At 40.7% G+C, this 27,511-nt stretch overlaps 1 protein-coding gene across 1 annotated transcript in view; it reads left to right on the top strand.

Annotated features, from left to right (window-relative positions):
- heatr1 (HEAT repeat containing 1) overlaps positions 1-27,511 on the top strand; it is a 106,469-nt gene that overhangs the window by 44,295 nt on the left and 34,663 nt on the right. Inside the window, exons 17-27 of the mRNA XM_072264907.1 lie at positions 1,358-1,552; positions 3,059-3,242; positions 5,586-5,734; positions 7,738-7,912; positions 8,010-8,182; positions 8,860-9,030; positions 11,678-11,911; positions 17,825-17,956; positions 18,754-18,860; positions 20,714-20,866; positions 24,961-25,079. Coding sequence (XP_072121008.1) covers positions 1,358-1,552; positions 3,059-3,242; positions 5,586-5,734; positions 7,738-7,912; positions 8,010-8,182; positions 8,860-9,030; positions 11,678-11,911; positions 17,825-17,956; positions 18,754-18,860; positions 20,714-20,866; positions 24,961-25,079 — 1,792 coding nt within the window. The remainder of the gene's footprint in view (positions 1-1,357; positions 1,553-3,058; positions 3,243-5,585; positions 5,735-7,737; positions 7,913-8,009; positions 8,183-8,859; positions 9,031-11,677; positions 11,912-17,824; positions 17,957-18,753; positions 18,861-20,713; positions 20,867-24,960; positions 25,080-27,511) is intronic.

Raw genomic sequence — 27,511 nt, 5'->3', positions numbered from 1 at the left:
AGAGAGAGTAGAGCAGTGGGCTAAGCACACACCCCTGAGGTGCACCAGTGTTGATCGTCAGTGAGGAAGGTGTGTTATCACCAATCAACACAGATTATGGTCTTCCAGTTAGGAAGTCAGGAATCGAATTGCAGAGAGGGCTACAGAGGCCCCAACAAACATCACCAATAGCTGCCCTGATCCTGGTCCAACCAAGTAGATGCCACGGCTAAGAAGGTTCAACAACTTCCTCCAGAGGTTGAAGCAGGTCCCCATCGGCCCTTACCGATTTTTATCGAAGCTCCATAGGATGTAACCTAACCGGATATGCTAATTCTTTTGCCTGTGACCACAAGAGAATTGTGGACACCTCCTGGAAAACTCCTGGACTCTGTTTATACCTCTTGTTGCCGCACTAAAGTAGCCAGCACAATCGAAGACCCCCTTTCTGGGTGTTCTGTTTTCTCCACTCACCCGTTGGGCAGAAGATACCAAAGCCTGAAAGCACATACCACCAGGCTCAAGGACAAGCTTCTGTCTAGCTGTTGTAAGATTAATGAATGGTTCCCTAGTACAATAAAATTGATTCTCGTCCAGGCGATCTACCTCTTTGACGTTCTGCACCTTACTGTCTACATGCACTGCCCTTTCTCTGCAGCTGTTACACTTCATTCAGCATTTTAAAATTTTAACTTATTCTACCTTATTGCACGAAAATGATATTGATCTGTATGAACAGTATGCAGTACAAGCTTGGTACCTGTGAGAATATTATTCCAATTCCAGTTTGGTTTTTTTTACTTTGTGTTTGGTTTTCTTATTGTTAGTTCTTCAATTTTCTTTATACTTCTTCTGTAACTCCTTTATATTTTTACCTCCTGCCCACCCTCTTAGCCATGTCATCTACAATGGAGATCTTCCACTAGACTTGGAGCTGAAGGATTGATCATAATGTCTTGTCTCTCTTGACGAATAAAGAAGCACGTGTCATCTTGTTGAATAATTGTAAACATCTTGCTCCAAAAACACAATCCCAATCTCTTGGCCTCTTTTAATTTTTGCAGTGATAAACTAGGGCTGGGCCTCTGTTAGGATGGGAAAGCTGTGGTTATGGAAAAATAAGAATTAATCTTTCAATGGGTACATTTAGTGTCAGAGAAACATTCATTCAGACGGTTTTTCAAACAGCCATCAATTAAATAATTCCTATTTCATTGTCGACAATAAAACTGGGAAATACTTAAATTGACCAATGGTTAAAGGAAAGAGGAATGTTGATTTAAATTAATACTGAGTGAGAAAGTGAGCTCCTGTATCGAGCAGCATAAAATCCCATTACTTCTATGAATTTTGACGTTAATAATTGCTTTGTCCACAGATTGGAAACATTGTGCAAGTTATTAAAAAAGAATCCTCAACCCTGAAGCAGAAGCTCACCTCTGTGGTACTGAGTTTTGCCTTAGTCCAGACCCTAGAGATGCAGCCAGATCCAGATTATTTGCAACATGCTTTACAAGTGTATGGTGTTTTAGAGAAGAAACTGAAGAAACTAGTTACAAAAAGCAGAGACTGGGTAAGAGTCTTTAATGATTCAAGTGCTGCAGCTTTTTAATATTTAAAGCAGATGGTGGCAATATTTTGCTTCTAATATTTTAATCGTTTGCTTGCTTTTTCTCTTTGCTAGAAGACCTTTGTCAAAAGTTTCCTTTGGACTTGTTTTGGCTATCGTAATAGAAAGTTGGTTAAAGTCAATTTGTGCATTTTAACTGGGATTGCTACAGCTTTATGGCATCAATTCACCCCAGTTCCACAAACACCTCCTTGTATTCACCCAAGTTTCTACTCTTCTGAGATGAGCTGTGGCACTGCTGAAAAGCAGAAAGTGCACTGTGGGAATGGTTATAATGTTGTTTCATTGTAATAGGATATTCGATATGATTACTGTCAGTCATATAATAATGCAGCATGGAAACATGTCCTTTAGCCCATCTGATCCATGACAACAGCTCATCTCTGCTCATCTCAGTTGTCTGCATTTGGCCCATAATCCTCCAAGCCCTCCTCCCACGTGAACTTATCAAATGCCACTTAGATGTTGCAGTTGTATCCATCTCTACCACTTCCTGTGGCAACTCATTCCAAGTACTCACTATCCCCTGTATAAGGATTGAGTGCCCATCTTTTTGAAAGGTATGTATCTCTAAAACTAAGCGTTGTGCTTTTCTTAACATTGAATTCTCTCAAGGGTTTGTTTTAAGGCGTTTCCTGTGTTTTGTGAGATGAGTAACCTCCAGCCAACTTTATGGGGACCACTATCCCATGTTTACTCAAAAAAAGTTTGAAAAGAACTAGTTGCCTGAAATTTATCTGACAGAACTCTTTTTTGCAGCACTGATCTGAGTAACTTAACGGATGTTGCAAAATCAGTTGTTCCCTGTTTGTGGTACTGCATTTTGCACTCCAGAGTCTTCTATAATACTGGATATCTTTTTTAGGTTTTATTAAACAGTCTTATTAATCCCAGTCTTTTACCTAAAGATCTCAATTGCAAGTTTTAATTAAATTACTGGAGTGTGAATCTCAAGCTAAATGTTAATTCCATTCTATATCCAATGACAAATTTGAACTGATCCCTTCATTATCACATTATCATTTAGCACTAATTAACTCTGTCTTAGTATGCACTAGCTTGGATTCTGACCTCCTTACTGTTAAGCAATTGTAAATAAATACGATTCCTTTATTCTGTTCTAGCACTTAACATCAAACTATTTAGTGCTCAAAGTTAAAGATATGAACAGGAGTAAAAAAAATGTCAGCATGTCTTGATGAAGGGTCTAGTTCCAAAACATTCCTTTCCATAGATGCTGCCCAACCTGCGGAGTTCCTCCAGCATTTTGATTGTGTTACTGTGGGTTTCCAGCATCTGCAAAATCTCTTATGTTTATGATATGGGGAGAAAAATTAGATAGTTGGCTCCAAAATATACCCCAAACAGAAATAGTCCTATATCTCATGAAAAAAATTAGTATGTTAACGCTTTCAGTGTGATTTCATCACTTCTTATTCAACGTTGCAGAAAATTTTGCGGAAGTGGCATCTTCATCATATTGAAGGGAACGTGGTACCAGTGGAGCTGCTTACTGAGTACGTGGAGCATATGCAGGATAATGTTGGTTGGAGTGCGGAATCCGGATTTATACTCATCCTGCTGCTCAAGAACTTAATTATGGCTTTCAAACCACCTGAATCACTGCTCGAAGGTGAGTTTGGTTGTTGACAGTTCAAGTACTTCTAACATCACACATTCAGATGTTAGGCAGAAATAATTTGCTGGTGTTTGCTGATTTTCTTTAAAAGTCAAATGGAAGTATTTCTGTTAAAATTAAGTTTTGGAATTCATTTGTTTGCAGACAACATAGGAACTAATTTTTATTTTGCCCAGTTATAACTGAGATTTGTTAATTCAGCAATTTAACATTTTAGTGCACTAGTATATTTATTAATGTAAAAATGTTACTGTCAGAGAACTCACATTTTTACTGGCCACCATCACCCATTAGGGCATTTGTCATTATGTTCTTTTAGAATGATTGGCTAAAGTATAAAATAAGACACATTTTTCCAGAGCTGAGTTAGTCATTTTAGAAATTAGAACTCTACGATGGTGCAAAGTATGTACACAGTATACAACCCTGAGATTCGTCATTCGTCAGCTACGAAACAAAGAAACCATGGAACCCATTCAAAGAAAACATCGAGCACCGAATTTGCAAAGTAAAAGCAACAAGTCGTGCAAATGGCAAAAAAACGAGTGGATAACACACACAATATTAACCATCAGACCACAGGACCTTGAAACAATCTTGGAATATTCAGTTTAGTTCAGTTTAGTGCTGTGTCATTGGTTGAAAAGGAATAACCAGAAATGCACAAGTCCAATCCACAAACTGCGCTGATCAGACCGTGCCCAGATCCCAAAGGATTCTGGCATCTTCTTCCAGCAGCAGCGAGTGAGAAAGAGACTGGTCAGACGCAGACCGACGGCGCTGAACACCCACTCACCTTCTGCTCTGATCAGCGAGAAATTGAGTCAATCATGTGCTCACACTCCATCTCCTGGCCTCTTGCCTCCAGACCACAAACTCCACTCCAAACCTCACTGAACTTTCAGGGACAGCAAAGTCCCAGATCGCTCAGTCAGTCCAAAACCACACCATTGAAATATAAATTGCAGGTTCCAATTGCATGGAGCTTAGTAGAATTACATTTGAAAGAAGAAGTAAAAAAACAGTTTTGTAAATATTAGATGATGACTAGTTTTAGTCATCATATGTACGCCGGAACATCGAAACATACAGTGATCTTTGTTGTTTGCATCAACCACCAACGCAGCCCAAGATCCTTTAAGGGAAGCCCACAAGTGCTGACAGGCTTCCGGCTCCAAAATAGCATGCCCACAACTTACTAATCCTAACTCACTCGTCTTAGGAATGTGGGAAGAAGACAAAGCACACGGTCATGGGGAGAACGCACAAACTCCTTAAAACCGAGGGACATCGTTGTTGGTCATCTTGTTTGCTAGTGCCATCTTGTGAGAAGTATGTTAAAGTCAAGATTGCAATGTAGACTTCAACCATTTCCCCTCAGCAATGCTCCAGAAGCGCTATAGAGACATGTCATTAGTGAAAACACAAGCTGGGTATTACCCAGGGCTGATGTGTTTTCAGTGTAGTCATAAAGGCAGTTAATAACATGATCAGTGATCTCACTTTTCACTTTGCTACCAAAAAAAAGTTATTGGATATTGGTTTATTATTGTCACATGTACCAAGACACAGTGAAAGGCTTGTATACGCTGTTCACGCAGATTGAATTATTACACAATGCATTGAGGTAGAACAAGGCAAAACAATAACAATGCAGAATGAAGTGTAAACCTACGGAGAAAGTGCAGTACAGGTAAACAATAAAGTGTAAGACCTTAACAAGGTAGTTTGTGAGGTCAAGAGTCCATCTTGTCATACAAGAGGTCCATTCTAGAGTCTGCTAACAGCTGGATAGAAGCTGTCCATGAACCTGGAGGTATATGCTTTCAGGCTTTTGCATCTTATGCTTTTTCTGCAGAGAAAATGGGGTGGATAGGGTCTTTGATTATTCTAGCTGTTTTAATGAGGTAGCAAGAGGTATAGACAAAGTCCATAGAGCAGGCTGATTTCTGTGATGTGCCGAACTGTATCTACAACTCTACGGTTTCTGGCAGAGCAGTTGTTGTACCAAATCATTGTGCATCCAGATATGCTTTCTATGGTGCATCAATAGAAATTGGTAAGAGTTGACGGTATTGAAGGTGTAACTGGAGATAACTGGGCCAATGATTATATTTGACTCTTATTGGCTGTTGGCATTTTGCTTTCTTGTCCTGTCATGTATAATTTTAACCATTGAGGATTTCTTTCAGTTTCAGAAGGGTTCAAGTTGTTACCTCAATCTCACATGCAGCTGCTTTTCCCATGCCTTAGAGTGGTTTTGTTGTGGCTCTGCTCCGGACGATTTAGTTGCATTCCATTCCATTGTATGATCGCTTTCCTTTCTTATCTTTTCAGATCACTCTTGGTGGAACCCTGAAAGTTTGGATGAACAAAATTGTGACTATCTTCATCTTCTCATTGATGTGTTTGACCTTATTATATGTGGTGCAAGTGAGGGAAGCCTTGTAGCAAGCTTCAGGATACTCTTGCAGCTTCTGATTCAGGTGAATGTTTAACTACTGAGATAGGCATGAAGGGGGCATTACTGTAATGCACAGACAAGTTTGTTAAATGCAGCGTTTTCTACATACTGATCTGGTAAGGTTATTTAAGCAGTTTCAGTTTGCATTTCCAAGCAAAGCAATTTGGAATGCTCTTAATCGTTGTTGCATGGTCAAAGTCAACGGAGAAAAGTACTGGTACATAAGATTTTTTTTGATAAAATATCACAAATAAGCTGATAGCCTTTGGACTGTTGAGCGAGAGAGAGAGAGTCTCTGTCAGAGCACGAGGTCTGCTTCAACCAACACTTCAGGGCATTTTATATGCTAAAGATCAAAGAAAAACTCAGGGTAATTCAAACAAATCTATATTTACAATGCTTCCTTTGAATTGCATGTAACAGTTTCAAATGCCTGGATCTTCCCACCAACACCCCTCCCTGTTCACACCTATATTACAGACACCCAAGTACACACAACTGAATCGGTTCACAGTTCTTAGGAATCCATTGTTCCAATTTTAGATTTAATCCACAATTTGTATTTGAATCTGAAGACTAGTGTCTGAAGTCAGTTAAAGTTATTTGCTAAACGTGCTAACCCCAAAAATCAACTCTTAACAATAATTAAATGGTGACTATTGAAGAAAGTCCCCGGGTTACGAACGAGTTCCGTTCCTAAGTCCGTCTTTAAGTCGGATTTGTATGTAAGTCACAACAGGTACATCTGGTATTATTTAACGTCAGTCAGTGAAATGTATGTCTTAGTATATGGTATATATTTTACCTTTCTATGCCTATAAAACACTTGAGAAACGTATGTATTTCAATAATTAAACCACTGCGTTGCTTAGTGATAATTGTAGCTTTCATTGGGGCAAGGCCTTTCGCAGTACTCCATTATTCTCACTTCATCCTTTAAAATTGTTCCGATTGTTGACCAACTGTAGCCTAATGCTTTTCCAATGACTGATGGTGTTTCACCTCTTTCCGATCGCTTTATTATTTCCACTTTATTTTCCATCATGATTGTTTTCCGTCATTGGAACAGAAACACTGCAGATTCAGCAGTAGCCGCGGGCGGCGGGTCCTGAACTCCCCCAGGTCCTAAAGTCCACCCGCACTGAACCAGGTTAAATGGGACAAGTGGGGGCGGTGCTGACTGGAAAAGGTGGCGGGGGGGGGGGGAGTCAGGGTGAATCTTGCTAAGAAAAAGTTAAGTCAAATACAAAGTTAAACACTCAACACAGTGTTAATGGCAACGTGATCCGACTTAAAATAGTGGACAGCGTTCTCCTTCCTCGAGCCGATGAATTTTTAATATAATAAGCTCTATGGCAGGCCGTTCATAAGTACGAGTTGTTCATAAGTCGGACGTTCGTAACTCGGGGACACCTGTAGTTGCCTTTTCCAACATTCCCTCATATTCATTACACAAACTATATGTTCTTGCGGTTGTTGTACCAATCACAAAAAGTGAAGTTCAAGCTTAGTTCAGATGAAAACTTTGGGTTTAGGATTTGCCTTCATTGAAAGTACAGCTTAATTGGTTTGTGCAATCATGTAGTATCAAATGTTGTTATCTGCTCAGTGTTTTTGCTCATGTATAGTAATTCTACTATATGTACTTGGAATACAAATCAATCTAAGGTGTTGAACAAAATCTGTTTTTCTTGGCAAATATTTTAGAATTTACTTTGTTTTTGAATCACATGTTTTGTTTTCATATCATTTATAATAAAGTATGTAGGATTACGAACTATATGAAATCTTGAAGAAACACATAAGCTTCTGGTCAATCTGCCAATGTTTAAAACAAAAAGAATAGGCGGAATAGTTGGGTTTGATTGTATATGACACTTTCCTGAATTGGGCCACTGCTCTTGAGGTTTACGTAAATCAGTAACGATATCTAGAGGGAAGGAAAGCTGGTTTCAACTAAATATATGTTATATATGTGATTTTATAACACTGCTCCTTGTTATTTGATGAAAATTGCTATTTCAGACTCATCTGCATGACCCCAGTTATCTGTTCAAGTTCTTGTCACTTGTGTGGACCTATAATTATAACCTCAGTAACCAGTTGAATAGAACAGTTGGAGTTATTCTACAGACCCGAGCCCTTTACTTGGGTTGTGCTCTATTTGATTATGCAGGAACACAATTTCTATCATCACCAGGTATTAATTTCCTAATCTATTTAATTTATTGAGTGAAATGGTATTTTAAAATTTTTAAATGCCAATATATGACTGAATTGTGTTTGTTTTTCCCTAGTTGTGGTTTCCTTAGTCATTTCTCTGAGGAGCCCCGTGAGAGAGGTGCGTCGGGCAGCAATTGCGTGTCTACAGACAATAGCAAAAGTACCAGGATCTGGATTTGATGTGGTTATTAATAGTCTTGCAAATACAGCAGAAGAAATCATTGCAGATCCTATGCATATAAATCAGGTAAGAAAAGATGAAGGGTTTGCTCGGTTTTTAAAACATAATTTTGTACAATTTTAATTTATTATATTTATGTATTGCTGTACTCTTCATGTTGCACTGATGTGGCATAATATATTGACCTAAAGAGTTGAAAGTTTGAGCAATGTCGTCCTCATCTTGTAATTTCTGCATCAAGAAAGGATCATTGTTCACATGTTGTATTTGTGGCAGGAAGTGTAAATTGAAAGTTAGACTGTGCCCAAAATGTAACGTTCATTAAAACAGAAAATCCCAGAAATATCCATAGCAGGCTGGGTAGGCTCTGAGAGGAGAAAACTCATTAATGTTTCAGAGCAGATGCTGACTGTCCCAATCTGTATTTCTATTATCTGTTTTACTTCTGATTTTTTTTTTTGTTTGCTTTTCACCTGCCATTTTTTTGCTCTTGAATCTAATACTTGCGAGTGCTACACTTTGCAGATTCAGGTAAAATTTAAGGAAAACAAGTCTTTTCTCTTTTACTTGCTCTCCACAAAGATTTCTTTTTCTCTTCCTTTTTGAAGGACCTGAGGAGATCTGTCTGATGGTTATTTAAGCTTAGTTTCTTGGTGTATCAGTGGCGATCACATGTTGCAACCTGTGCTGGTTCCAGAGCTGATGACTTAATAGATTGTTGCTCCATTGTTTTGTTTATCCAGGCACTAGGCACGTTATTTGAAGAACTTTTAACACCCAGTGGACTGGCAGGGTCACAGCACACAAACCTGTCGCAAGCTCTCGAGAATTTTCTGCAGTGTTTTGGGGATCAAGGTCAACCATCGTATGTTACACGTAACTTGCTAAGCTCATTCGAACAAGTGAATGGAGAGGTGAGTTTTTTTATTTAGCATAGTGTGAGTACTTGTCATATTGATAATTGTTTTAATTAGTTTTAAGCAGATGAGTAATTAGTATTAGAATTAATGCAGGTACATACCCACAGCTCAAAAGGATCTCTGGTATAACTCCATCCACTGATAATTCAGCTCCTCCGAGTCCAGCAGTTTGGTGTGAACCACTTGTAGTTATCTGTTCATTGGTTAAGAAGAAGCATGCTTATTTTGACACTAGCTTAAGGGCAAGAGGCACTTTCATCTCACTTGGCTCTAGTGTACACACTCTCTGATTGTACAAAGCAAAGCAACTGTGTGCAATTGCCAATAAGGCAATCTTCATCCAAGGCACTGATACGTACTAAGAAATACTGAGCTAATCAGCCCTTGACAGATTAAGTTTATGAACAGAGATAAAATTTCACATCAAATGTTCTCATACCTTTCTTCTGGGAATATTCTCCAACTGGCTGGCCTTTCCATTATTGTAGGGCAAGGACATTTAGCTTCTACAGTTCCCTACTTGCATATCCATTTATACATATGGGCTGATCTCCCATGGGGTGAATCCCAACTGTCTCGCTGGCACCGTGACCAGTATCTTACCTCTACCACAGATCTCGGTACCACTTTCTGAAACGCAGGTCCTCATCTCTATCCTGTGCTTATTAGACTTTCACCACCTGTCTCCAATTTCAGTTGCTTCCCTAATTCTGGGATGTAACTTGCCATCGGATGTTTCCACTCATTCCTTCCTTTTACTATCCACTTTGGCTGTCTCATTGCCTGCCCTGTCACTGGTTTATACAGGGTGAGTCTTGTTATCATTCAAGTGACTGGGAGTAAACTGGCTCAGGGCCTGTCAGGTAGCCAGGATAGTCTGTATAGCCTTGGCAAAGTTAGTTTTAAGAGTATGGTTTGTTCACGCTTGAGGATGTAAAGGATGTAAGAACTTTAGTTTTATTTTCACCAGTTTTAATTTCTTCTGCATTATTCAATGAATGAAATGAATTGGTCCCGATGTAGGGTTCAACCTGAAGTGTCGACAGTTGTTTTACTCGATAGGTGCTGCTCAACCTACTGAGTTCCTCCGGGTCCTGGGGCCTAGGCTTTTTGACACCATCAATCTTGGGTCATGCTCCAGATGCCTGAGGACCCTCTGTGTGTCTCAATAGTGGACTTCGTGCTTCCATATCGAGGCTGTTCATAAGAAATAGGAGCAGGAGTAGGCTATCGGGCCTGTCAAACCTGCTCCGCCATTCAATAAGATCATGGCTGATCTGGCCATGGACTTATCTCCACCTACCTGCTTTTTCCCATAACCCTTAATTCCCCTTCTATACAAAAGTCTATCCAACCTTATCTTAAATATACTTACTGAGCTAGCCTCCACCGCTTCAGACGTTGCCTTTCAACCCTTCTTCCTTAAGGGCTTCCCACAATGAAGCAAGTTCTCCCAAGTGCCCCAACAACCCTTTGTTAGCATTGGAGGCCAAGAAGAAATCATCCAGATTATAGTGCAGTATTCTACTATAATGTTACGCCAATTGCACCCAAAGTGCTGCTTGCTGCCGAGTGAAATGTTGCAGAATCCTGGGTCCATGAGTACTGCTCAGTGTGGTCAAATTCTGACACCAGTAGGTTGCCTAGAACCTACTGGTAATGACCAAGTCCATGATCTCAGTCTACTAAAAATGGTCACCAGCCTCACTAGAGGGACATGTTTCCAATATTGATCAAGTGTTTGTATCATCTCAGTTGAATAACCTTCACTGGTATTGTAGGGACATGAATGTTTAAAGCATGTCAAGTGACCAGGGATCCCTGACACCTAGCCCATAATAACATTAGGCTGGCTGAATAGCCAATTCACGTTTTAAAATTGCATTCAGACATTAGCAAGAAAAACAAAAAATAATCTTGTTAGCATTTTTGAGTGCTGAATAAACTATGAAATGTTCATTAGATAATTGTATATCTGAAAAATAAAGACTTTAAAAGATATTTTTCTTTAATCTGTTTTGAAATATTTTTATCAAGAGATCTTAAGGCATTCACACAATTTTGGTTGACCATTTCAGTAAATTTCACTTTGTATGATATTTAAAACTTCACCTTGACCTTTTACAGCATAGCAGAGTGTTTTCAGAGTACCTTGTCGTGGGACTAGTTTGTGGGTGACTTAAATTCACATCAGTTCAAGCCTTGATTCTATTGGATAATCACAACCAATGGGGAAACAATAGATATATACTTTATTGATCACAAAGGAAATTGCAATATTCACAGTAGCATTTCAAGTGCACAGATATACAATATTAGAATTAAGAAGAATAAATAAAAAATAAGTTACCTCAAACAGCCAACCAGGAGGGGGAGGGGGTCATTGCTTCCCCAGCATTAGGTTGACTCATTATAGAGTTTTATGGCTGAGGGTAAGAATGGCCTCATGTAGCGTTCTTTGGAGCAGCGCAGTTGTCTTAGTCAGTAAATTGCAAACAGCAGCTTTCCTTCAGTCTTGTATTCCATTTCTTATAAGATAATGACAGTGAATGTCGATAGCTTTGCCACCATTACTGCTTGAAATTCAGGCCATTGTTGAACCTTGACATTTTTGTCACATAATATTTTAATTACATTTCAGATCGTGTTATCCAGATTATTACCCCTACTGGAGAGACTCCAAGGAAAGCAACCTGATGCTTTCCTCAAGGATGAAGCCCTTCTACTGCACATGATTCTCTCAAAGTACAATGAGCAATCAGCAACTTTACTGGCAAAGAATTCACAAAGTCTGGATCTTTTCATCAGTGCCTTGAATAATTCCAAGGAAGTATACAGAGGCTTGCCAGCATTGCAAATCACTGCATTTGGACAGGTATTTTTTTAAAGTTCAAAGTATATTTGTTATCAAAATACGTATTGTTGCTGTTTACAACCCTAAGATTCATTTTCTTGTGGGCATATTCAGTAACTCCTAGAACCATAATAGAATCAATGAAGGACTACACCCAACAGTTGACAAATTGTGCAAGTACAAAAGTAAAAATAAATAATAAATAAATAAACAATAAGTATTGAGAACATGAAATGTCCTTGAAAGTGAGTCCAATGGTTGCAGGAACTTCAGTGATGAGTGAAGTTGAGTGAAATTATCCTCACTGGTTCAGGAGCCTGATGGTTGAGGGTTAATAACTGTTCCTGAACCTGGTGGTGTGAGTCCTGTGACCCTTGTACCTTCTTCCTGATGGCAGCAGTGAGAAGAGAGCGTGACCTGGGTAATGGGGGTCCATGATATAGCTTTGTAGAGAGCAATGGAGCTTTGACCAGCAGCCATTTTGGACATCGGAAGTTTGGAGAGATGGGGACCTCAGTCAGGTCCACTGCCCAAGGATAAAAGGCGGTCGCAGCTGTGTAACTGAGCTTTGACCAGCGACCAGTCGGCATCTGGGATTGATTAGTAAGAGCAAATTAAAGGAAGGCAGGGGCAAGCGCAGTAGCCATCGTCTGAGTGTACATAGAGTGGCGATCTTGGGGCTTTAGCTCTTCGAGACTTCTGCGAAGAGAGGCTTCACTCAGGAAAATAAAGGAAAGAAAAGATCAAGGTTTTTTCATGCTCTTTATATCTGCTCAGCAAGGGACGGTAAGGATGACAGGCAGGATAGTAAAATGATCCTTTTGCAGGATGTGGGAAGGCAAGGAGACCTCCAGTGTCCCTGACGACTACAACTGCAAGAAGTTGCATCCAGCTGCAGTTTCTAACAAACTACGTTAAGGAGTTGGTGCTGGAACTGAGTGAACTCCGGATCATTTGGGAGGCTGAAGGAGTGATAGATAGGACATATAGAGAGGTAGTTGTACCCAAGATGCAAGACAAAGGAAACTAGGTGGCAGTCAGGAAGGAGAAAGGAGTTAAGGAGCCAGTGCAGAGTATCCCTGCGGCCACCCCCTCAGCAATAGATATATCACTTTGGGTACTGTCATGGGGGGGATGACCTAACAGAGGAGAGTCACAGTGCTTGGGTCTGTGGCACTCAGTCCGCCTCTGAGACTCAGAAGGAGGGGAGGAGAAGAGGCACATTGTGGTGATAGGGGATTTGTTTGTTAGGGGAACGGACAGGAGGTTCTGTGGGCGAAAACGAGATACCCGGATAGTTGGTTGCCTCCAGGGTGCCAGGGTCTGGAATATCTCGGATTGAGTCCTCAGCATTTTTAAGTGGGAGGGTGAACAACCAGAAGTCTTGGTCCATGTAGATATGAATAACGTGGGTAGGACGAGTGGCAAAGTTCTGCATGTGGAGTTCAGGGAGTTAGGTGCTAAATTAAAGGGCAGGACCTCCAGGGTTGTGATCTCAGGATTGCTACCTGTGCCACATGCTAGTGAAGCTCAAACTAGGAAGATTATACGGTTTACTATATGACTAAGGAGTAGAAGGATAGGCATAAGATTTTTGGATCATTGGGCTCTCTTCCAGGAGAGGTGGGACCTGTGCACAAGGGGAAGTTTGCAACTGAACTGGAAGGGGACTAATATCCAAGTAAGATTTTAATGCTGCATGGTGGGGTTTAAACTACAGTTGCAGGGGGTTGGGAACCAGAGTGCCAGAACAGTTAGTGGAGAGATTATGGAGGCAGATGTTGTTAACGTCTCAGACAAAGTTTGGAATCAAAAAGTTGAGCATGGTGCGACTAGTGTCCTGAGCTGCCTAAATTTCAGTGCTGTAAGTATTGTAGGAAAGGTGGATAATAGTGCTGAAAATGAGATAGCTGGTTTACAAACAGACCATGTGTAATGAGAGGCTGTTGATGGGGCAAAATTGCAATCAACAGGATGAGTTGCAACATAAAAGGCAGACGAAATTGGAAAGGGTGAATATAGGACTGAAGGTGTTGTATCTGTTTGCACGCACTATATGAAATAGGGTAGATGAACTTTCAGCACAGTTGCAGATTGGCAGCTATGACGTTTTAGGCATCACTGAATTGTGGCTGAAAGATTGTAGTTGGGAGCTTAATGTCCAAAGATACACATTGTATCAAAAGGAGAAGCAGGAAGGTGGGGGGGGGGGTGTTGTTCTATTAAAAAAATGAAATCAAATCATTAGAAGGAGGTGACATGGGGTCAGAAGGTGTTGAATTATTGTGGATAGAGCTAAGGAACTGCAAAGGTAAAAAGACCCTGATAGTTGTTTTCGGACCCCCAAATAGTAATAATGATGCAGCCTATAAATTACAGTGGAAGATAGAAAATTCATGCCAAAAGGACAATGTTACAATAGTCAAGGGGGACTTCAACGTGAAGATGGATTGGGAAAATCAGGTTGGTGCTGGATTACGGGGGGGGGGGGGGGCGTTTCTCGACTGCCTATGAGATAGCTTTTTAGAGCAGCTAACTCATGGTTGACCCCAGTAGAGAATCAGCTATTGTGGATTGGGTGTTCCGCAGGAGTCGGTGTTGGGACGGCTTCTTTTTATGCTCTATATCAATGATTGAGATAATGGAATAGATAACTTTATTGTCAGGTTTGCAGATGATACAAAGATTGGTGAAGGGGCTGGCAGTGTTGAGAAAATATGTAGGCTTCAGAAGGACTTGGACAGATTAGGGGAATGGGCAAGACAGTGGCAGATGAAATTCAGTGTTGGAAAATGCATGGTCATGCACTTTGGTAGAAGAAATAAATGTGCAAGTTGTTTTCTAAATGGGGAGAAAATCCAAAAATCTGAGATGCAAAAGGAATGGGAGTCCTTGTGCAGAACACCCTAAAGGTTAACTTGTAGGTTAAGTTGGTGGTGACGAAGGCAAATGCAATTATTAGCATTCATTTCAAGAGATCTAGAATACAAGAGCAGGGATGTGATGCTGAGTCTTTATAAGGCATTGGTGAGGCCTCACCTTGAGTATTGTGAACAGTTTTCGGTTCTTTATCTGAGAAAGGGTGTGTTGACATTGGAAATGGTTTAGAGGAGGTTCACAAGGATGATTCCAGGAATGAAAGGGTTATCCTGTGAACTACATTTGTTGGTTCTGGGTCTGTACTTGCTGGAATTTAGAAAGAGGAGGGGATCTCATTAAAACCGTTGAAAGCCCTAGGCAGAGTAGGTGTGGAAAGGATGTTTCCCGTGGTGCAGGAATCTAGGACAAGAGGGCACAGCCTTAGGATAGAGTGGCATCCATTAAAACACAGATGTGGACAAATGTTATTAGCTAGAGATGGTGAATTTGTGGAATTTGTTACCACGGGCAGCTGTGGAGGCCAGGTCATTGGGTGTATTTAAGACAGAGATTGACAGGTTCTTGATTGGCCACGGCATCAAAGATTATGGGGAGAAGGCCGGGCTGAGGAGGGGGAGAAAAGGATCGGGCATGATTGAGTGGCGGAGCAGACTTGATGGGCCAAATTACCTAATTCTGCTCCTATGTCTTATGGTCTTATAAAAGCAAGGATATAGTGTTCAAACTTTATAAAGCAACTGGTGGAGCCTTACGGAGTATTGTGAGCAGGTTTGGGCCCCTTCGAAAAGGTGTGCTGCAACTGGAGAGGGTTCAAAGGAGATTCACAAAAACAACTCAAAGATTGAACAGCTTGTCATATGAAGAGCGTTTGTTGGCTTTGGGCCTGTATTCACTGGAACTCAAAAGAATGAGGGGTGACCTCATTGAAACCTATCAAATAGAGAAAGGCCTTGATAGAGTGGATGTGGAGAGGATGTTTCTTATGGTGGGAGAGTCTAAGACCAGAGGACACAGCCTCAGAATAGAGGCTGCACACTTATAGAAAGGAAAGGAGGAGGAATTTCTTTAGCCAGAGTAGTGGTGAATCAGTGGAATTCTTTGCCACAGACAGCTGTGGAGGCCAAGTCTTTATGTGTATTTTAGGCAGTGGTTGTTAGATTCTAGATTGGTTAGGGCACACAGGGATATGGGGAGAAGGCAGAAGATTAGGGCTGAGAAGAAAATTGGATCAGCCATGATGAAATGGCAGAGCAGACAATGGGCCAAATGGCCTAATTTTGCTCCTGTATCTTATAGTCTTCTGATGATGGACACTGCTTTCCTGCAACAGTGCTCCTTGTAGATGTGCTCGATGGTCACTTTGCATTGCAAATATTGAGGGAAAACATAGGTTCCTCTTGTGATATGTCCACAAGTCCAATGATGGAATTCCATTCCTTAGTGGAATTCCATTCATAAAGTGTAATTTTTGTGATCTGGACTTCACTGGCAAGGCCAGAAATTACCAATCCCAATTGTCGGAGAGGTGCCGGTGATAACTGCTGCAGGCCTTCTCGTGAAAGTAATTCTACCTTGCTGCTCGAGAGGATTTTCCAGGAGTTTGACCCAGAAAGGGTGAAGGGCTGACAAGACAGTTCCAGATTATGTGACTTGGTAGGGAATTACGTACCTCTTTGCCCTTGTCCTTGGTGACAGAAGTATTGTCAGAATAGTCTAGGTGAGTAACTGCAGTGTATTTTGTTGATGGTGTACACTGTAAATCTGCACTGCTAGTGATGGAGGGAAAGAACGTGAGTACCCAACCTTTTTTATGCCGTCGACCAATACCATTAAGCAAGAGGTCCATGGACCCTGGGCTTAGAGTGATGGATGGGGTGTCAGTCATGCAGTCAGATTGTTGTTTGGGTGGTGTTGCCAGATATCCAGGAAAATGGACTCTATTCATTCATCATGCTGTCTTTTGTGTCAGGGGTGAGACACACACTGCAGGATGCCTAGCTTCTGAGTTGCTCTTGCAACGGAAATATTAACGTGTCCTGTCCAGTAGGCCTTCTGATGAATGGTGGGTACCTCAGCAGTGCCATTGAATTCAAATATTGGTGTTGATGTTGGAGGTGATCATGGTGTTGGCACTTTTGTGATGCAACCTTTGTTTTCCTTTTCTCAGCATATGCCTGAATATTGTCACAGTTTAACTGCATTCAGTCATGGACTGCTTCACTTGCTAAGGATTTGCATGTGGAATTAAACAGTATGTAGCCAACAGAAAACATCCCCAAGTTTGATAAATTGGAATTAAAGGTCATTGTTGAAGGAAAAGAAGATTTTATTTATTGAAATACAGTGAGGAATAGGCCCTTCCAGCCCTTTGACCCCCGCTGCCAGTAACCCATCTATATAATCCAAGCCTAATTACAGGACAATTTACAATGACTGCATACTGATTAAAATGCTGGAAGTACTAAGCAGGTCAAACAACACCTGTGTGGAGAGAAATGAAGTTAACATTTCAGGCCAGTGACTATTCAGATGTACCATTCTGTACTCTCTGTTTTTATTTCAAATTTCCAGCAACTGCAATTTTCAGAGATCTGAACTGTTGAACTGGGCCCATTAGTTTGAATGCAAACATTTTGAAGTCACTTATATAAATCAGGAATAAGCAGTTACTGTCAATAATGACCTTGAAATTACTGGATTGTAGTAAAACCTCATTTGGATCACTAATGTCTTTCATGAAATGAACTGTGCTGTCCTTAATCTGTGATCTAAGCATTGTTCTTGATCCTTAACTTCCCTCTGAATTTAGAGGACGGGTGAGAATGAACAATAAATGCTGCCCCTGCCAGCTACATCTGCAGAGAATGAATCGTTTTAGAAAAATGGCCTGAAACTAAACACCAATTTTGAGGCTAAGTACTCTAAATTTCAGTGAAAAATGAGGGAACTTTAAACGAATTAACTTCCCTTTGGTTTTAAGTGCCATTGACTTTACTATGGCCCTTATGTCAAGATTTGCTTTTAACTATAAAATTTCATTTCATCTCTCTTTAGATTACAAAGAGTTTCTTTGCAGCGCTGCCTGATGTGAAGGTACAACAGAGGTTGCTGGGAGTACTATTTGACTTGCTTGTGCAGACTAAAAACCCAGTCTGTGCACAAGCTATAAACAGTGTTTTCAAGGCGGTGAGTAAAGCAGCTTGGAAGTGCATTCCTTCTGGTTTGTGTTGAAGCAAAATAAGATTTATGTAACATATTGTTGCTCAGATTTGATCATGCACATTATTTTAATGTTGTGATGGTCACCTTATTAGGTTTTTCCTGTACCTAATAAAATGGTCACTGAGTGTATGTTCATGGTCTTTTGCTGCTGTAGAGCCCATCGATTTCCAGTTTAGCAAGTTATGCGTTCAGAGATGCTCTTCTGCACACCACTGTTGTAACGCTTGGTTCTTCTGATTTCCTATGGTCTTCCTGTCAGGGGACCGTAAGAATTGTCCTCCACTATTGTAAATAATATTGCAAGATATGTTATGGCCATCTAAGTGAATAAATGAAACTTCGGTCTAAAGTCCACTCTGTTTAAGGTATTGGCTAGTTAAACTCCAGCAGATGAAGCACTATATCAGGGGTTGGCAACCTTTTATGCCTCTGTGGGCCGGATCGCATATTAATGAGCAGATGGTGGGCCAGATAAATGCAATAAAAAAACTTGAGGTATGGGAATTGTCCATTTAAATACATCTAATTATGTTTTGCCTCAAATTAATGAATAACGCATGCTAGAAAATCATTTGTGCTTAAGGTTGCCTACCCCTGCACTATATCTTTTGTGCAGGATGATATGCTTTGTTCTTTGTTAATTTAGATTTTAGATGTTGTTAATCAGTATCTTCGAGATTGTGAATTGTAAGTAAAATGTAATTTGATGTGTTCAAAATGATGATTTTGATATCTTTCTTTTACTGGTTTGTCTGTTACAGATTGTAATTGATGCAGAACAAATTGCCCGGGAGCTGGGACCCTTGGAAAAATCTCCAAGTCGTGCAACCATTCAGCAGACCAGAAGGCAAAAAATGCAGCATCAAAGGTATGTTTCCAGATGAAGGAACTTTTTGAGTATCTCTTAATTGATAGCACTTTCCACGACATTCACGCATACAGCCCTAGAGCCTCCTTCAGTGTCCTTGCTAATTCTACTGTTCTTCGTCACATCACATGGCCATGTCTTTTGATTTCTTTATTATACTGGGTGACTGGTCAGCTGCAGCCCTCTGAGTTAGAGGATTCCAAATAGCAATGCTACCAATTGAAGAAATGTTGGCAAATTACTGAAATAAATCTTTGAACTCTTCCCAAGAAAAATCTGCAATGGAAACAACACTTCTTTTTTTATGTATTGACCTTAGAGAGTCTGAAATCAATAAGATTGCAGTATGTGGCCCAACTGTACTTCATGTATTCAAAGGCAAGCATCTCACTGCTCCAGTGGAAGACTTATTTTTTGATGGGCTTTGTTGAAACCTGTGAATATTATAACAATCTGCAAGGCATGTTCCCAGAGCCGTAGCACCTGTCCTGGTAATTAACTTGATTGATGAAAGTTGTGGGCTTCACGTTCATAAATAGAACCAGTAGTTATCTGCACTGCCCCTTAATTTCCACTGCTGCTGTTATATAACCATATAACAATTACAGCACGGAAACAGGCCATCTCGGCCCTTCTAGTCCGTGCCGAACGCTTACTCTCACCTAGTCCCACTGACCTGCACTCAGCCCATAACCCTCCATTCCTTTCCTGTCCATATAGCTATCCAATTTTACTTTAAATGACAATATCGAACCTGCCTCAATCACTTCTACTGGAAGCTCGTTCCACACAGCTACCACTCTCTGAGTAAAGAAGTTCCCCTTCATGTTACCCCTAAACTTTTGCCCCCTAACTCTCAACTTATGTTCGTTTGAATCTACCCTACTCTCAATGGAAAAAGCCTATCCACATCAACTCTATCCATCCCCCTCATAATTTTAAGAACCTCTATCAAGTCCCCCCTCAACCTTCTACACTCCAAAGAATAAAGACCCAACTTATTCAACCTTTCTCTGTAACTTAGGTGCTGAAACCCAGGTAACATTCTAGTAAACTCTCTCTATTTTGTTGACATCTTTCCTATAATTCGGTGATCAGAACTGTACACGATACTCCAAATTTGGCCTTACCAATGCCTTGTATAATTTTAACATTACATCCCAACTCCTATACTCAATGCTCTGATTTATAAAGGCCAGCATACCAAAAGCTTTCTTCACCACCCTATCCACATGAGATTCCACCTTCAGGGAACTATGCAGCATTATTCCTAGATCCCTCTGTTCTACTGCATTCTTCAATGCCCTACCATTTGCCATGTATGTCCTGTTTTGATTAGTCCTACCAAAATGTAGCACCTCACATTTATCAGCATTAAACTCCATCTGCCATCTTTCAGCCCACTCTTCTAACTGGCCTAAATCTCTCTGCAAGCTTTGAAAACCTACTTCATTATCCACAACGCCACCTATCTTAGTATCATCTGCATACTTACTCATCCAATTTACCACCCCATCATCCAGATCATTAATGTATATGACAAACAACATTGGACCTAGTACAGATCCCTGAGGCACACCACTAGTCACCGGCCTCCAATCTGACAAACAGTTATTCACCACTACTCTCTGGCATCTCCCATCCACTGCTGAATCCATTTTACTACTTTAATATTAATACCTAATGATTGAACCTTCCTAACTAACCAGGATTGAATGTCAGAATGAGATGGTAGTAATATCAGAGTTGGTCTTCATTTAATAGGGACGGGTAGGATTCTCCACAGTGCAGCTTCTGCAATATCTTCAAAAATCATCTTGAGTTCTTTCATTTTGTGTGTTTTTATTTTAAAGGAAATCCCAAGATCTGCAGAATTTGGAACCTGTTTCTTTAACAGGTAACATTAACTGGCAGAGAGTAACCCTCATCATGGAGTTGTTGCAACACAAGAAGAAACTGAAAAATCCCCAGATATTGGTTCCTACCCTTTTCAGCCTCCTGTCCAGGTATGCACTGAAATTACTCTGTCAGAGAATAAAGAAATTGAAATGAGTTCCTTGTGTTGTCAGCTATTCCACTGGTGAAGATGCTAAGGTCCTGGACACTAGCGGGGTAAACCAGACAGTCAGTACCTGATTGTAGCTCTGTGACTGCACATAAGTTTATTTGTTAATGTACTTGATCGGCAGGAATAGGTGCATGTCTGATAGAAAGCCAGGGAGAATACACATTGGTAAAATAGTGGAATTGGAAAACCTGGAATCATCAAGAATGGAAAAGAAGCAATAATTGCAGGCTTCCATACAAGTGTTGTCTGGGCGGTCTAAGAACTTGTCTTGCCTGTTCTTTTTTATGCCAAAGGAGGCTTGAATTGCTGCAATTAATCTAGTACATGATGCTGAATGCAGGCATAGCACATCAGTAATAGAGGGAATTAGAGGTGATGAGTTTCTTCAGTGATGTTGGGACTCCACCCATTCAGGCAAATGGAGAATGTTCCAATGCATTCTAACTTGTGGGTGGTGGAGAGAGTTTGGACCAACAGAAGCTGAGTCACTCATAAGATAATGCAGGCCAGAGAGTATCCTGTAGTGAATGATTCACCACTAGTTATCTACACTGCTCCCTAATTTTCCACTGCTGCTATTCAGGATTGGATGTCAGGATCAGATGACAGTAATATGAGAAGAGATGTGACAGGACTGCAAGCATTTTTCCCTGATTCATCAGTGAAGAATTTGCTTAGCTGTATATATTTCATCGTGCTTTTGTTGTTTGGCATGCAGGCTCTCCAGTGTTGGAGGAGTTGCACAGTTTTGTGATGAGAAGGATTGAGAAAAGCATTTGGTTAATGGTGCTATGTTTCTTGACACCAGTCTGCATTAAGATTGGGTTTTATGTTGCTCTGCTGGCCGGTATGAAGCAGGTGTAAATGGTGTTTCTGTAAGGAGCCTAATTTGAAAATAAAATGCTTCACAGCCACTAATAACAGGCTCCTGACAAAAACTGAAGCAATAACTTTCCCTGTGATAGATAACAGTATAATCAGTATAATTACTGTAGCCACCTTAGTTTCATTTCTTGAAGTCGGTCACAATTATGGAATATTTAGACTCCCCTTGACATGGTGTTGCAAAGTATATCAGGGGTAAGAGGAGTAAGGGAGGAAAAGTGTGTCTGCTGAGTGTCCAGAAGGGGTACTGTTTATGGTTCCAGGGGATGGGGTGAGCTCCTAAAGGCATGCTTTATCTTCATTCACCATGTAGAAAGGACTTGTAATTTGATCATTCCGGAGGGCAATTGCATGGATTACTTTGATAACATGGAGCATATTAAGGAGTTGTTAGATGTCATGGATTGATAAATGTCGATAATTCTTCATGGCTGGATGAGATCAATCCCAGATTGCCAAGCGAAACAAGGAAGGAGATCGGTGGGGCCCTGATGTAGATACTTACTGTATATTAATTAGCTATAGCTGAAATACCAGAAGAAATAGAGGATGACTAATTCTGTTCCTTTTCAAAGAGCAGCAAGAAAAGCCAGATAATTTCAGGCCAGTGAGCCTTATATCACTGGAAGAAAAATTATTAGATAAAAACCTTGTGTGTATTTGGATAGGCAGGGTTTCATCAGTGATAGTCAACATAGTTTTGTGCAAGGGGAAGGTAGTAAGGCCTTTGACAATGTCTTGCGTGGGAGGTTGGTCAAGAAGGCTCAGTCACTTAGCATTCAAGACGAGGTAGTAAATTGGATTAGGCAGACCTTGCAAGAGAAGCCAGAGATTGTTGTAGATAGTTGCCTCTCTTCCTGGAGGCTTGTGATTAATGGTGTGCACAGATTAATGGTGTTGGGTCCATTGTTGTTTGTCATCTGGATGATAATGTGATAAGCTGGATCAGCAAATTTGCGGGTGACACCAAGATTGAAGGTGTAGTGGACAGCATTGCAGATTATCAAAGCTTGCAGCAGGATCTGGACCAGCTGGAAAAATGGGGTGGCAGTTGGAATTTTATGCAGACAAGTATGAGGTATTGAACTTCGGCATGACCAACTAGGATAGGTCTTCCAATCACAAACAAGAGAAAATCTGCAGATGCTGGAAATCCAAGCAACACAGACGAAATGCTGGAGGAACTCAACAGGCCAGGCAGCATCTATGGGAAAAAAAGTACAGTCGACATTTTGGGCCAAGACCCTTCAGATGGACCTTTTCCATAAATGCTTCCTGGCCTGCTGAGTTTCTCCAGCATTTTTGTGTGTTGCAGGGGAGGTCTTACTCAGTGAGCAGAAGGACATAGAGGAGTGTAATAGAACAAAGAGATCTGGGAATACAGATCTATAATTCCTTGAAGTGGTGTTGATTGGGTTGTCAAGAAAGCTTTTGGCACATTGGCCTTCATAAATCAAAGTATTGAGTACATGAGTTGGGATATTGTGTTGAAGTTGTATAACACGTTGGTGAGTATCATGTGCAGTTTTGGTCACCTACCCTACAGGAAAGATGTAAATAGATTGAAAGAATGCAGAGAAAATGTATAAGGATGTTGCCGGGACTTGAGAACCTGAGTTATAGAGTAAGGTTGAATAGGTTAGGATTTTATTCACTAGAACGTGAAACGTTCAGGGGGAGATTTGATGGAGGTATGAAAAAATTATGTGGGATATCTATAGGGAAAATGCAAGCGGGTTTTTTCCACTGAGGTTGGATGAGACTACAACTAGACTTCTTGGGTTAAGGGTGATAGGTGAAAAGTTTAAGAGGAACATGAGAGGGGAACTTCTTCACTGGTAACAGTGTGGAACGAACTGCCAGCACAACTAGGGTCAATTTCAACATTTAAGAAAAATTTGGATAAGTACATGGATGGGTCATTTATGGAGGGCTATGGTTCAAGGGCAGATTGATGGGAGAAGGCAGATTAATTGTTCAGCAGAGACTATATGAGCCAAATGGCCTGTTTTGTGCTGTGGTGTTCAGTGATTCTATGACAAATTCCAGCTTCACTAATTTGATTTAATTTTTTTGAGGAAGGTTGAAGGCAGTGCAATAGGAATTGTCCCTAAGGGCTTCAGTAAGCATTTAACAAGATCATGTGTGGGAGGTAAGTCCAGAAGGATAAAGCACTTGGGATCCAAAACAAGCTGGCTAATTCCAAAATTAATTTGGTGATGGGAGGCTGAAGGTGATGGTGCAAGATTACTTTTCTGGGATTCATGCTGGCACCCCTGCTGTTTTGATATATGTTGAGAACTTGGTTATGAATGAAGATGGTTTTAGCTTGCAGAAGACAAGTTAGTGTTGAGAATCACAAAGAAGGTTGCCTAAGGCTGCAGCAATTTATAATCAGAATGTTGGGGAGAGGGGTGGCAGATGGAATTTAGACCTGAAAGGTGACAGCAAATCATTCTCGTTCAGGGACTTTAAAAAAAAAAGAGAAAAAATCTGTGTTGTAACTTCATCACGTTAGCATGATATTTTATTTACGTCCCTCATTTAAGGCATATTTGGTGCCATGGGGATGGTACTGGTTGGACTAAGTGATATGCTGGATACTAAGGTAATGGATAGTTGTGGAATGCAATCCTAGCAGTTGCTCAGTACTTTGTTGTTCTGGATCCCTGGTTTACAACTGCTGGATTTTATTCCATTAAACATGGTAACATGTAATTCATTGTCATGCCTTCAGTAAGGCAGGTGTTTTTTCTCCTGAGAGTGGAAAATCTGACCAATAGTTTCATGGACAAATGCACCTCCAGGAAACCTTGAATACCTTCCTTCTTTCTATCCCAGTCATAAATGAGTTGAGATTTCATTTTAAGGAATTTGGAGAATCAACTTCAGACCAGCAGACATTTAACTTTGATCTGGTCTAATACATTGAAAAATGGTTACTGTAGGTTATTTAGAACATCATATTTTTGTCAGATTTACATTGTCAAATTTGCGTGGGATTTTGAAATTGTTAAGTCACTGTTGACGAGTTTGAGGGTTGTTTAGAGTTTGAAGATGATGTGTTGTTTTGAACTTGTATCTGTGAAAGTAGAAAGTATTTTGATTATGACTGCGAACTAACAGTTAATCATTGCCATGACTCAGGTCTCTAGATCCTGCGTTGTCTGAACAGAGCACCCTAGAGTACACAAAGCAGCTGATCCTCAACTGCTTACTGAACCTCTGCCAGAAATTATCACCCGATGGTTCCAAGATAAGCAATGGTAAGGAAGATGCAATTTTTTTTGTTGCAATGTTTTTACATGTTCACTTTCATTGCCGTTTGAATTCATTCTGGTAAAGTTCATGTTAATGGCATCAAAAATGAGAGGGCATCAATTAAAGGTGAGAGGAAAGAGCAATAAAGGGGATCTGAGGGGCAGGATTTTTTTTATAATAAAGAGAGTGGGTGATATCAAGAATGCACCACCAGAGGAGGTAGAATTAGATGGAGTCACTACATTTGAGATATTTAATTGTGTAGACAAGGTATGGAAAGACATGCAGGCAAATGGGATGAGTGTAGGTGGGGGGAAAAGATCAATATAGATGTCATCTGAAGTGCTGTTTCTTGACTGTAGTTTTAAGCGATTAAGGTATTAAGTCCAAATTTGTGAATCATGTCTGTAGCTTGTAATATATATTTGACCAAGTCAAATTAAGTTTATTGGAACGCATCAGGACTAGTAAATTTTGGCCCAATTAAGTGGCTGTCCCAATTAGCTGAAGTTTCATGGAAATGGTTAAAAAGGTATTTTAAAAAAGTCCAAACTACTGTTTCACTGTGTAGCAAATTAGATATTTCAATGAAATACAGGGAAATTAGAACATGACCAATGCTGCTGTGTAACTATAAAACTGTGTATTAGATCCTAATAGTTATCAACAGAGGAGTTCATCCAGTTTATGCTGCCGTGTTCTTTTGATTGACTCTAAATAAACAGAATAAAAAAAACAAAATGATCAAAAATCTCTGCTTTTGGAATTGGTGTCTGTTGGCTCACAATGCACGGGACTGATGCTATTTTAAAAACTCTTCACTCTAAGCATGGTGTAGCATCTAACCACCACACAAGAGCATGCAACTGATGCTAGTTAGAAACTGTTCAGCAACACTCTCCTGACCCAGTTAAGTGCCATAGTGTTCCAAATAAACGAAGGGAATCCTAGCTATTTTCTCAATTATCTTTTATTCTTTAAGAGTTCTCCCAAATAAGCAGCTGCCCTGCTTAACCAATGGCCTAATTAACCAGAATCTACTGTATTTGATACAAAAAAATTGGAATAGCTGAATTCTTGAAATTATTGAATAGTGAAGGTTGTAATGTGCAGAGTCAGAAAATAAGATGCTGCTTCTTGAGCTTGCATCAAACTTCGTTAGATCGAGGTTAAGAGGCATTGAAGTTGAGGTGCATGGATCTCTAAACGCAAACAACAGGAATTCTGCAGATGCTGGAAATTCAAGCAACACACATCAAAGTTGCTGGTGAACGCAGCAGGCCAGGCAGCATCTGTAGGAAGAGGCGCAGTCGACGTTTCAGGCCGAGACCCTTCGTCAGGACTAACTGAAGGAAGAGTGAGTAAGGGATTTGAAAGTTGGAGGGGGAGGGGGAGATCCAAAATGATAGGAGAAGACAAGAGGGGGAGGGATGGAGCCAAGAGCTGGACAGGTGATTGGAAAAGGGGATACGAGAGGATCATGGGACAGGAGGTCCGGGAAGAAAGACAAGGGGGGGGGAGACCCAGAGGATGGGCAAGAGGTATATTCAGAGGGACAGAGGGAGAAAAAGGAGAGTGAGAGAAAGAAGGTGCTTGGCTGCCCCACCGAACTCATTTCTGCATACCTCGACACTGCTTTATCACCCCTTGTTCAATCCCTTCCGACCTATGTTCGTGACACTTCTCACGCTCTTAAACCTTTCGATGATTTTAAGTTCCCTGGCCCTCACCGCTTTATTTTCACCAGAGATGTCCAGTCCTTATATACTTCCATCCCCCATCAGGAAGATCTCAAAGCTCTACGCTTCTTTTTGGATTCCAGACCTAATCAGTTCCCCTCTACCACCACTCTGCTCCGTCTAGCAGAATTAGCCCTTACTCTTTATAATTTCTCCTTTGGCTCCTCCCACTTCCTCCAAACTAAAGGTGTAGCTATGGGCACCCGTATGGGTCCTAGCTATGCCTGCCTTTTTATTGGGTTTGTGGAACAATCTATGTTCCGTGCCTGTTCTGGTATCTGTCCCCCACTTTTCCTTCGCTACATCGACGACTGCATTGGCGCTGCTTCCTGCACGCATGCAGAACTCGTTAACTTTATTAACTTTGCCTCCAACTTTCACCCTGCCCTCAAGTTTACCTGGTCCATTTCCGACACCTCCCTCCCCTTTCTAGATCTTTCTGTCTCTGTCTCTGGAGACAGCTTATCCACTGATGTCTACTTTAAGCCTACTGACTCTCACAGCTATCTGGACTATTCCTCTTCTCACCCTGTCTCTTGCAAAAACGCCATCCCCTTCTCGCAATTCCTCCATCTCCGCCGCATCTGCTCTCAGGATGAGGCTTTTCATTCTAGGACGAGGGAGATGTCTTCATTTTTTAAAGAAAGGAGCTTCCCTTCCTCCACTATCAACTCTGCTCTTAAACGCATCTCCCCCAT

Source organism: Mobula birostris, chromosome 8, assembly GCF_030028105.1.
Source record: "Mobula birostris isolate sMobBir1 chromosome 8, sMobBir1.hap1, whole genome shotgun sequence".
In the NCBI taxonomy this organism is placed as follows: domain Eukaryota; kingdom Metazoa; phylum Chordata; class Chondrichthyes; order Myliobatiformes; family Myliobatidae; genus Mobula; species Mobula birostris.
The sequence above is the reverse complement of the archived record's forward strand: the minus strand, read 5'-3'. Positions and strand labels throughout refer to the sequence as shown.